The following is a 12,446-nucleotide window of genomic DNA, read 5'->3' on the forward strand; positions in this document are numbered from 1 at the left end:
AATCGAACTGTCTATTACTCATACATTTGTTTATTTTTCCTCTATATAGAATCCTAACACAATTTGCAAACTATATCTGAATACGTTATATGATTTGTGACTATATTTCTAAACACATCAAACTACTAAGTACACTAATACAATTGTAAATATGAACAAAGTTGTAAATATGAAACTTCCATATTGACAAGTTTTTTTTTTTTTAAACCAGCCCTTGCAATTTTATGTCATCAAAGTCAAAATTATTTCTGGCTTGATATAGATAAACAGTATATATTTTTTAGATTTGTTTATGTATATGAATATTTTTGCTCACATGTATGTCTCTCTACCATGTGTGCCTGGTGCATGGAAGAGAGAAGGCAGCAGATACCCTGTAACTGAAGTTACAGATTTCTGTGAGTCACCCTGTGGCTGCTGGAGATTGAACCCAGGTTCTCTTAACTGCTGAGTCAGTTCTCCAGCCCCTAAATATATTACTAATATGTATGTTTCGATTTTATTTTAACTGGAAACATCTACGAAGAGGAGATAAAGGTTATTGGCATATGGAAATAGCTCCAAGTAAAAGCTCTTGCCACACAAACATATGGGATCCCCAGAACACATGTGAATCTAGGCATGGTTGTGCCTGTCTGTAAGTAGAGACAGGAGAATCTCTGAAAGCGTGTGGCCAGTTAGCTTGATGCTTATCTTGGAATGGAAGGCGAGGACCTACACTATGCTCCCTGAATGCCTCACACTTGCTGTGGCACCGGCACATGCATGAGTTTGCATGCACACATATGAATTTTTTCAAAAGAATTATTCAGCTGAATTTGGGCCACATTAGTAATTACATACCATTCAAGAGATGATTTTTTTTTTCTAGAAATGTCATGTAGACAGAATCATGGAAAAGTTGGTTTTTGTGTTTGACCATTTTCACTTAGCATGTTTTTCAGATTTATCTATGTAATAGTAATAGCTGGTATCAGTGTCTCTTCCTTTTCCTTTGATGAATTGCATACCGTCACATGGAAATACCATGCTTTTTATTTATGTACAGCTAGAATACACTTGGAGTTTTAAGAAGCATTCCAAACATTTGAATTGTTTCCTGTTTGGGATATTGTTATTACAAATAAAACTGCTTTAAACATATGTTTGTATGAATGTATGTATATGTATGTATATGAGGCAGGATCTTATTATGTAGTCCTCTGTTATGTAGTCCAAGCTGGTCTTGAACTCATAGAGATCTGCCTGTCTCTGCCTCCTGAGTGCTAGAATTACAGGCATGTGCCACTGCATCTTGCTTGTCTTTTCACTGATTTTTATCTACATTGGGTAGGTGCTAAGGTGTGTTTAAATATGAGAATCTTCTAAGCTTTTCTGTGGTAACGATACATTTTTATTCTCACAAGTAACAATAGAGCCCTACTTTCTCCGTGTGTTTTCCAATACTGCTATTACCAACCATTTTAAACTATAGTCATCTTACCAAAAAGTGTCATATACTGGGTTTTACTTTGCATTTCTGTAATATGTCAAATATATTTTTATATATTTAGCAATCAGTAGTCACTTGATTGTTAGCATAGACTGAGGCTTGATATTCTATGTACAAGGGAATAAAGTTTTATACATGCACGTGTGTGTGTGTGTGTGTGTGTGTATCAGCACTTCAAAGCATAAGAAATTGGCTTATTATAATTTAATGCAAATTTTTACTTTTGCCACTTTCTGAACAAAACCATTTACAAGACTTTACCTCTTATTCTTCTGTTATTGCTATTAGTTTACTGTCTCATCATAAAAGCCCACAGGGTCAGCTAAAGAGATGGTTCAGTGCTTCATAGTGCTTGCTCCTCATCCAGCAGGTTCCATTCCCAACACCCACATGACTGCTTTCAAACTTCTATAACTTCAATTCCAGAGGATTCCATGGCCCTCCTGGCCTCCATGGGCACCAGACATACATATGGTACCCATATGTGCAAGTAAAAACTCATACACATTAAAACAAACAAACAAACAAACAGAAATTGACTGGAGTATAGCTCTGTGCTGAGGCACTTGCCTAGCAGGTGGCCCTGGGTTCATAGCCAGCATCATCAAAATAGATAGATTGGGGTGGGGGTGGATAACCTGTAAGACATAATTATTTAATGGTGCTTCAACAGGAAATACTGGATCTGCGAGCGCTCAGTGGATACAGCACTTGGGCATGAGGATTGGAGTTTCAGGTCTCCAGAAGCCACTCAAATGCTGAGCGGAGGTTTTGGCAACTGCAGTGCTGGGATTGTGAAGGCAGGTTTCCCAGAACAACCTGACTAGGTAAACTAGTTGTATCCATGAGCTACAGGCTCAACTAATACTGCCCAAATAATAAGGTAGCGAGCAATCAGGGAAGACTCTGTCCTTCACATCCATGTACATCTCCACATATGTGAACATGCATACACATACACATACTTAAAAAAAGGAAAAATGTACATAATTATGCTTGTTTGTGGTTTTTTTTCCCTCTTGGGGTCCTAAGATAATTTTCCTTAAGCAGGGTTGTTGGCAAATGAATTTTGCAGCTTCTGTTTATCAACAATTTTATTCTTTGGTTAGTTTGTTTGTTTGCTTTTTTTTTTTTTTTTTTTTTTTTTAAACATCTTTCTACATAGCTCTGATTGTCCAGGAACTTGCTTTGTAGATCAAGCTAGCCTCAAATCCATCTGCCTCTACCTCTGCCAGGCTGGGATTAAAGGCCTCTGTCACCATGTTTGGCAAACACCCCCCACCCCCCCATATGCAGTTCAGCTTTGGAGTCAATAACCTAACCACAAGCAAACATCAAAAGACTGGTTAATAAGAGATTGTGTATGTGAATAAGTGACACATCTTTTTTCACTAACTCGTTGGAGTCACAGGAAAAAAAAAAAAAAAAAAAAAAAAAAAAAAAAAAAAAAGAACCCAGTGATCCAGTTTCTACATCCTCTGACCTCATTTATACCATGCCATAGACATGGCTGATTAACATGAAAAAGAAAATCTATTTGGCCCTCCTTTCCATCTTCCTGCGATTCCTTTGCCTTTCTTTGTGATCTGCCACACCAGCATCATCCTTGTTCCTGCCTGAACATCCTTTAATGGTGAACTTGTAATTGCTCTCCTAAGTTCTCTCTGCCTCAGCCGCTCCCTTCTTTTGTCTAATACTTTTTATACAATTGTGCCAATGCTATTTTCATCGGCTTTTCTTCTACCATCATTGTTAAGGTGATTATATTCTTGGTCAAGTTTTATCATCATGTTGCACTGTTTATTTTTGTCTCTCTCTACACTAAATTTTCTGAGCGCAAAGGCCATCTTTCATCTTCCCATTTCTACTGATAAACTCAATGCTAATTAACATTTTTTGAATAAGTGCCCAACTTTTATATAAGTGCAATCTACCTCATGACAGAGATGACTTCTAAAAGAAATACTAGGGCTGGAGAGATGGCTCAGAGGTTAAGAGCACCGGTTGCTCTTTCAAAGATCCTGAGTTCAAGTCCTAGAAACCACATGGTGGCTCAACCATCTATGAGATCTGGTACCCTCTTCTGGTGTACAGGCGTACATTCAGGTGGAACATTGTATACGTAATAAAAAAAAAATAAAAGAAATACTAAACCACAAATGATAGCTATTCTTGGCTGGCAACTTGACCACATCTGTAATAAACTAAAACCCAAGTGGTCGGGGATACCTGTGAAGACTTTTTTTTTCCTGTTGGTTTTTCGAGACAGGGTTTTGTCGAGACAGTGTGTATCCCTGGCTGTCCTGCACTCACTATGTAGACCAGGCTGGTCTGGAACTCACAGTAATCCACCTGCCTCTGCCTCTGGAGTGCTGGGATCAAAGACATGTGCCACTACTACTGCCTCGGCTTATTTTCTTAATTAAATCACTTGAAATGGGAAGATCCACTTTTTTAAAAGACTTATTATGTATACAGTGTTTTGCTTGCATGTGTGCCTGATCTCGTTATAGATGGTTGTGAGCCACCATTTCTCGAGACAGTGTGTATCCCTGGCTGTCCTGCATTCGCTTTGTAGACCAGGCTGGCCTTGAACTCGCAGCGATCCGCCTGCCTCTGCCTTTCCAGTGCTGGGATTAAAGGCGTGAGCCACACCTTCTACAGGCAGCCTATGTAAAGGACATGGAAGAGGCCCACTTGCCCTCTGCTTGCTTGCTCTTGCTCTCCCTGCAAAGTTTCCTCACTGGTATTGGAGCCCACTTCTTCAGGATTCCGCGCATACTGAGCTATCTAGCCTCCTGGACTAACGGACTTCAGGTTTCTTGGGCCTTCTATTGTTAGCCATTGTTGGGCTAACTGAACCACAGCCCACAAGCCATTCTAATGAATCCCCTATATATTCATTCCATTAGTTTTTTTCCTCTAGAGAACCCTAGTGCACATAAAATTTTAAAACGTGATCTAAAAATTATCGGCGATTTCACTTACATTGCTATTTGAATTAATAGACTCAGGTTTGGATAGGTAACAACTGCCATTAACTAGATGTGTAACATTTCAGATAGACACAAAAATTATGCAAGCATTATGACTAATAAAAGTCTGAGACCTGAGCCAGGCATGGTGGTACATGCCTTTAATCCCAGGCAGAGGCAGGTGTCTCTCTTGAGATCAAGGCTCAGTCTGGTCTATGTAGTGAGTTCCAGGACAACCAGGCTACACCACCTGGGAAACCACAACAACAAACAACAAACAACCAACCAAAAAAAACCCCAAGACCCTAGAACAACCAAACAAAAATCCCACCAGAGCAAATAAAGCAAACAAAACCAAACAAATCTGGGATCTTTAAAACAGGACATCCCTAGCCTCCCACCCCGCCCCGCCGCCTTATTTTTCATTGTGGCAAAACATAAAAACTGTGTGAACCACTGTTTGCCGACATGAAGTATGTTCGCAACGCTGAACAATCATTTATTTCCAAGGAAAACAGCTTCTCAAGTCCACTTTTTAACAAGAAGGTCTAAAGAGCTGCTGGTCCTTCTGAAGCGCTATTGAGACTGAGCCTACGAAGCGAACAGGAGGGCGGCCCGGCAAAGTGCAAGCAAAGGTGGCGGGGGTGGGTGCGGGGCGGGGGTGGGGGGGGGCGGACGGGGCGAAGAACATTTAAAATGCGTGGAAACAGCGCTGTCACACCCGGGGACCATAGGCGTGGGGAGGGGGGCGGAAGGAGAGCTCTCAGCAGCCATACCGAAGGCAGACATGGCTCGCTAGGTCGGGCTGGCTCCTCCTCCCTTCGGGAAAGGCGGCTGGACCCGCTGGGCGACAGGGAAGCTGACTCAGGTTGCTGCCTCCGCGGCCGCGCGTGGAAAGAGTCGTGGGGCGCGCTGTGGCTACCCCGCTGATCCTAGCCCTGTGGGTATGGACGGGCACCACCCCGAAGGTGCGGCGTGGCTTTGTTCTAATTCAGCACCGGGGACTGCGGCACTGGGACCTGAGGGGGCCGTGAGAGAAAAGTCCCGGGGCGGTCCCCGTCCGCCATGCTCCGGTTCCACCTCGGCCGCCGCCGCTTCCGGGCTCCGCACCGCACTCTCCCCGTTTTTTTTTTTTTTTTGTCCTGAGGCCACAGCTGAGCTCCGGGGAGGCCGCGGTGCAGTGGCGTCTTCAGTCACCTCTGCGCCAGCAAGGCCCGCCGCCATCTTTTTTTTTTTAAACACCTGAGGAAATTTGCGCCAGCCGCCTTACTTCATAGTTTTAAATCTGGCGGGGGCGGGGAGTGGGGGGGGGGGGCTGTTCCTCTTGTTCCAGCCACACCCCTGTTTACAGTCTTGGCCAATCAGCGGAGGGCCCGCCATTTTTCAAACGCCTTTCCCGCCGCCAATCAGGGCCGAGCAGTACAATTCCTCCCTAGACCGGTTCCAACGGGTCTGGGAGTTAACGACCTGGGAGACCCACCGAACCTGCTAGGCTGAAGCTTGTGGGCTGGGCCGTAGCAGACGCTGACCAATCAGCAGCCTTTCCTGGGGGAGGGCGGGGACTCTCCGGGTTTTGAATAATCCTCCCATCCAATCGGAGGGACCAGGGGGGCGTGGCCTGGCGACTAGCTCTCGTCAAGCTGCCGTGGCGCGGAGAAGTCTGCAAAACAAGAGGCTGAGGGTTGCGTTAGCGAGAAACCAGTTCTCGCCGGAGCTTGGGGGAGGAAGTGTGTCCGTCGGGCTGTGAGGGGAGAGCTTGCGCCAGGTGAGAGGCGGCCGGGAGCCGCCGGGGGCTTGGCGGCCCGCGCCTTCCCGCCTGGAGGTGGGGACGTCTGTCTGGGCGGCTTGGCGGGGCCCCAGCTGGCGGGCGGGATTTGGGGTACGGGCCGGTGCGGGCGAGGCCGTGGAGTTCGGGCGGGAAGCCCTTGGCCCCGGCCGCGTTCTCTTTTTCGTTTCTTTTTTGTTCTGTTTGTTTGTTTGTTTTTGTTTTTAAAGTTGCGGGCCTCAGCGGCGCGTGGCGTGGAAGCCGCGGCGGGCTTTCCTGTCAGGGAGGGAGGGCGCGCGCGCGCGCGGGCGGCGGCTTGTCGGTCGGCCTCAGGGCGAGTCGGCTGAGGCGCGCGGAGCCGGCGGGGCGGGCGGCGCGCCGGGGAGGAGGGGCTGGTCGGCTCCGGGCGCGGGTTTGGGCGGGAAGCCGAGCCCGGGGGTGAGGGTGGGGTGGGGGGGGGAGGAATCTCCCTCCTCGCTCCCCCCCCCCCCCGCTCCCCCCACCCCACCCCGTGGCGAGCCCGCGGCGACTCGACCCTTCTCCTGCTCCTCCCCGGCAGGGAGACGCCGCGCGCCGCCGTCAGCATGGGCAAAGGAGACCCCAACAAGCCGCGGGGCAAAATGTCCTCGTACGCCTTCTTCGTGCAGACCTGCCGGGAGGAGCACAAGAAGAAGCACCCCGACTCCTCGGTCAACTTCGCCGAGTTCTCCAAGAAATGCTCCGAGAGATGGAAGGTGAGCATCCCCTGCTCGGCCCGAGCGGTTTCCGGGGTGGTTTATTTTTTTGTTTTTTGGCGGGGCCCCTTGGGCGGCTCACTAGGAAGTTGGAGCTCTTCCTCCTCTGGTGACTTGAGGGAAAATACTTCTACAGAGTTGGCGACAAAGTAGGATTTTTTTTTTTTAAAGGCTGGTAAAGGGCAGCACTGTTAATTATTGGTACAGCTAGAATTTGGCTCGTTTGCCCGAATGGCTTGTTTACTTATTGTCCAGCTAAGAACTTAAAGGTTTTGGTGATTTACTCATTTTTTTTTTAGACCATGTCTGCAAAGGAAAAGTCGAAGTTTGAAGATTTGGCCAAGAACGACAAAGCTCGGTATGACAGGGAGATGAAGAACTACGTTCCTCCCAAAGGGGATAAGAAAGGGAAGAAGAAAGATCCTAATGCTCCAAAACGACCACCGTGAGTTGATTTCAAAACCAGCCACCAACCCCCTCCCGCCTCCCCCTTTTGTTAACTCTCTTGTTTCCTTTCAGGTCTGCCTTCTTCCTGTTTTGCTCTGAGCATCGCCCAAAGATCAAAAGTGAGCACCCTGGCCTGTCTATTGGAGACACTGCAAAGAAACTGGGTGAGATGTGGTCTGAACAATCTGCCAAAGATAAACAACCCTATGAGCAGAAAGCAGCTAAGCTGAAGGAGAAGTATGAAAAGGTACAGTGCCGCTCCCGTACATTGCACCCACGTGAGGTATAGAAACTTAGGAAATTGATGTAATCCGTGGTTGTCAGTTTTTGAAAAGGCCTAATGAAACTTAAGCAGTACACACATGTTCGCCTTTATAGATTTTGTTTGTGGCCCTCTAAATTTCCTTCCTAAACCCTTGCCATGTAAACCTGTATTAGAAGGTAAGAGTGCCAACTACACTTTATATAGTTCTATCCAAAAATGTAAGGTGGGAAGGGGGTATATGTGTAAGTTGTCAGTAAAAACCTACCTGATCTAAGGCAGCTTCCATCATTTTAAACTCTAAAACCTGTGGTGGTCTGAATATCAGCTAATAAGCTTATTGGCCAATTTTAGGTTGTTTACCATTAAGTGGTTTTTCACACTTGAGTAATGACACCGGATGCTGATCTTACTTTGACAATATTTCAGGATATTGCTGCATACCGTGCTAAGGGCAAAAGTGAAGCAGGAAAGAAGGGGCCTGGCAGGCCAACAGGCTCAAAGAAGAAGAATGAACCAGAAGATGAGGAAGAGGAGGAGGAAGAAGATGAGGACGAGGATGAGGAGGACGAAGATGAGGACGAAGAATAAATGGCTGTCGTAAAATGTGTGGAGTGGATGTGCTCAGGCAACTGTTTTGCTAAGAATGTGAAATTCAAGTGCAGCTCAACATTAGCTTCAGTATAAAAACTGTACAGATTTTTGTATAGCTGATGAGATTCTTTGTAGAAAAAAATACTTTTTTAAAAAAGGAGTTTGTAGCTTTTTCAGGGGCTACAACGAACAGTTAGATTTAAAGCTTTTGATGTTGAATGTTCCTAAATATTTAATGGTTTCTTTAATTTCTTATGGTAGCCCCCCCCCAAAAAAAAAAAACTTCATAGGAATTTGTATTACCGGTAAAAAATTTTTTTAGGATGTTGCTTTGTTTTTTTGTTTTTTTAAATTTGTAATAAAATAATGTATATTACTTGCATTGTGTTTGTATTATATTTTCCCTTAAACACAGGTGGGGCCATGTTAAGCTTTATGCTAATCATTTTTGCTTATTAATTTCTCTGATTTTTGTGTTTAGGGCTAAATTTTTTTCAGTTGACCTAGGACATAATTAGCAACAGGTTGAGGCTAAGTATTAGGGACATTCTAGTTTGATTACCAGAGCAAAAACACTTAAGACTTGAAAATAGTTCTGTTATTTTACTTAGAAGTCTAAAGCTTATTCAAATTTGGGGAAGGAGGTGAGCTTTAAGTTTTCAGTCATTAGGTGGTTTAGTATAGTAAAATGCTTTGGGTAGTGGATTAGATATCCAGGTGTGGGGTTTTATAGTTTGAGTCACTGTTAGTATGGATTTGAGGTGGATAGGTTTTAGCTTACAATGAGTCTTAGCTCATTGTACCAAAATTTAAAGTCCTAAAAGTAAGTTCTGAGATGAGGTGACTTGCATGTGTTGGGAAATTTGCAATTGTGAAGATGTTGAAAGTAGATCATAGCAGGTTGGGTGTTGTGGCAGGTACATGTAACTCCAGTGTTTGGAAGATAGAGGCAAGAGGATTGGGAGTTAGGCCTGCCTGGTTATGTATGTGCCCCTCCACCCCCAAAGAAAAGTGCTTTAATGGTATAAAATGTAAGATGGTATGTTAAGTAGGTAGTTGCATCCCTTTTTCGGCTTTGGGTTTTTAAGACTTGAAAGTCCAAGAATGAGCATAATCATGCATGTACATTTATGACACGTATCAGTATTTAAGTTAAAAGAATTCCTTTAAAATACCTGTGTACTTGCCATTGAACCTGGGTGTAACCTTACAAGTTTCCTAAAGTTTTTCCGTTAAGTCCCAGCGTTCCAGAGGCCAGCAGATCTGTTTGAGCCCAGCCTAGTCTACAGAGGCTACACAGAAAAGAGGTGCTGCTTTTATTATCCTCGTAGCCCCCCTACTCCACTTTAAGAATATTGCAGTGACTGTGAAAAATTCTGTAAGGTGTAGCTGGGTTAAAAGGTACAGATAGTACAGAGCTTGCTACTTTATTGTTTTACTTTGGCAGTGCTGGAGCTTGAACCCAGGGCCTTAAACATGCCAGGCAAATGAGCTAATCCCCAAGATAACCTCAATGACCTATTTTCTCCCAAACTTGTACCTAGAGTTTGTTAGAAACTGCTTGGGCTTAATTCAACAAAGCCTGGCAAGCCTGCTCTAAATAGTATAGCATATACACCACAGCAGCAGTTTAATAGTATCTTCCATCCATTTGGTTCCCAAAATTTGGTCATTTCGCATGTATCACATGTTTTTTTATACTTCAGGGTGTTTTCTTTGCTGTGATCTTTTGTCTCATTTCTCTTAAGTCTTAATGGAGACATTGTGTATTAGGGAAAGTGACACTTGGTGATAGTGATTCTTCTTTGATATTTGTTAATGCATGGATTTATTTGAGTGCAGTCAAATGTTTAACTTCTTTTATGGCTCTAGGAAGCCTAGCTCAGCCTTGCTACCCAAGCCTAATGATCAGTTCCAATTCCCAGAACAAACAGGGATGTTTTTAACCTCCATGTGTGTCATGGTCATTCACACATAAAGACATTTAAAAATGTGTACACTCAGATGCATGGGGCCAATGTGATGGTGAACATTTGTAGAAGTTGGTTTGCTTTTAGCATGTGGGGTCTGGGGGTTAAACTCAGGTTGTCAGGTTTGGTTGGAAGTGAGCACCTTAACCTACTGGGCCGTCTCATTCCAAAAGAATAATTCTAAGAGTATCACTAAGTAGTAAATAAATAGCACATCTTAAATCTGACTTCCCACCTGGGCATGGTGATACATGCCTTTAATCATAGGCAGAGGCAAGTGAATCCTGAGTCAGTATAGCCTGGTCTACACAAGTTCCGGGACAAGGCTTGTACAAAGAAACCCTGCCTCAGAAAAAAATGAGCAACACAAAACTGACTTTCCATTACTTCACGGCATGAACTGTTTGGAAAACAGTAGTTTTATTTCTCAGGGAATAGTAAGGAAAAAAACCAAAACAAACAAAATGTAAATGAACTGCCAGGGCATTTTATAAGACTTTGTCTTTAAAAGTGAAATAATACTTGTAGAAATGAGCCTGTTTTAAATGATCTTTTCATGAGATTCCCTGTATGAATGCTATTTTACAGATTTATGTGTTGGTTGATGGGAAGTATAAGGCATAGGAGCTAGATGGTAAAGGGCTGGAAGTGATGAGGTGTGAGGGCCCGTACACTGAAATTTTTATTCTATATTGCTGTATCTGAGCAATTCTATGGATATTTATAAACACGAATGTTAAGATAAATGGGAGGGCCACTATTTTTAACTCTTTCCTTGTTTGGTAGAACTGGTATAAAATTCGTGACTTTCCCAAATTTTCAAGTAGAATCAGAAATCTTAAGTTTATAAAAACTAAGATCTGAATTAAATATTGGCAATACATTACCACTTTATGGTGTCAAGAGCTCACTGAAGAACCGCCAGTTAGTGATGGTTCTTAAGCTGCAACAAAGGCACAAGATATTTTCTGGGGGTTTCAGTGAACTTCACTATGCTCCTGGGCCCCCATCACCTCTTGGTGAACTCAATCCATGTTACCACCTCTGTAGAATAGCACAGTTAGGCTGTTTACTGTAAAAGTGAAGACTCAGGAGCTGGAAAAATGGCTCAGCTGTTAAGAGCACTGGCTGCTCTTGCAGAGGACATGGTGACTCACAACTGTAACTTCAGTTCCAGGAGACTTAATGCCCTCTTTTGTCTTAGGCACCAGGAATGCATACAGTATTTAGACATACATGCAGAGAAAACACATATATAAACTAATAAAACAATATTTAGAAAAAATTAAAAGTAAAGAATAACAGGTTCCCAGTAGTACCAAATTTCAAACTGATTCACCAAATTTTTGAAATGGTTTTCTATCATCTATCCATTCTCCTTCCTTCACTAAGACACTGAGTGTCTCAGTATGTCACCCTGGCTGGCTTCAAATTCAAGAGACTACCTCCTGAGTGCTAAGCACTGAAGGTGTGTGTGCCCAGAGATTAGTTAGCTTGTAGCTCAGGTAACTGATAATCATTCATCCATTCATTCATATACATGCATTCTCTGACTTTGACATTACCAAAAAAGATGAGGTGGTTTATACAGAAACAAGCAACCCAATAACTACAGTAGCAGTCTCATTGAAATAAAAATCACAGAGGCTGGAGAGATAGCTCAGAGGTTAAGGGCACTGGCCGCTCATCCAAAGGTCCCAAGTTCAATCCTCAGCAACAACATGGTGGCTCACAACTACCATAAAGGAATCTGAGGCCCTCTTCTGCCATGCAAGCATACATGCAATAGAGTGCTTATATACAGAAATAAATTTTTAACAAATTAAAAAAAAAATCACAAAGTCAGAAAGTTAGTTATACCTTGATCCTGGGCTGAGAACCTTACTTAAGTACATTAGGCACATTTTACCCTGCAAACCCTGTAAAAGCAAGAAGTGTAAATGAGAAAGCTGTGCTATGGAGCTAAAATCACACACACACAAGGCAATTTGTAGTGGAACAGAAATTCAAACAGATAAGCATTGGACTCCACTATGTTATGCTACCATTCAGTCAAGCAGATTGCAGCATCCGCCACTATAAAAATTAAGAAGGCCCCACTGCAACTCTGCTCAAAGGCAGTCACTTAAAAAAAAAATCTAGCCGGGCGCAGTGGCACACACCTGTAATCACTGCTGGCACTCGGAGAGGCAGAAGCAAGCAGACCT

At 43.6% G+C, this 12,446-nt stretch overlaps 1 protein-coding gene across 1 annotated transcript; it reads left to right on the plus strand.

The window, feature by feature from the left end:
* Nucleotides 1-6,209: 6,209 nt before the first annotated feature.
* Nucleotides 6,210-8,531, plus strand: Hmgb2 (high mobility group box 2). The gene is made up of 5 exons (XM_051169853.1): nt 6,210-6,232; nt 6,792-6,966; nt 7,266-7,411; nt 7,486-7,660; nt 8,105-8,531. Exons 2-5 carry the CDS (start codon nt 6,817-6,819, stop codon nt 8,264-8,266), a joined length of 633 nt encoding a protein of 210 aa, XP_051025810.1. The 5' UTR covers nt 6,210-6,232; nt 6,792-6,816; the 3' UTR covers nt 8,267-8,531.
* The last annotated feature ends 3,915 nt before the right edge of the window (nt 8,532-12,446 follow it).

Source organism: Acomys russatus, chromosome 27, assembly GCF_903995435.1.
Source record: "Acomys russatus chromosome 27, mAcoRus1.1, whole genome shotgun sequence".
NCBI lineage: Eukaryota > Metazoa > Chordata > Mammalia > Rodentia > Muridae > Acomys > Acomys russatus.

Excerpts from the sequence above, each read along its gene's own strand:
- Hmgb2 (XM_051169853.1), top strand. The coding sequence starts at position 6,817 with ATGGGCAAAGGAGACCCCAACAAGCCGCGGGGCAAAATGTCCTCGTAC. Across the intron at positions 6,967-7,265 it reads AATGCTCCGAGAGATGGAAG|ACCATGTCTGCAAAGGAAAA; the intron begins GTGAGCATCCCC and ends TTTTTTTTTTAG. Across the intron at positions 7,412-7,485 it reads AATGCTCCAAAACGACCACC|GTCTGCCTTCTTCCTGTTTT; the intron begins GTGAGTTGATTT and ends GTTTCCTTTCAG.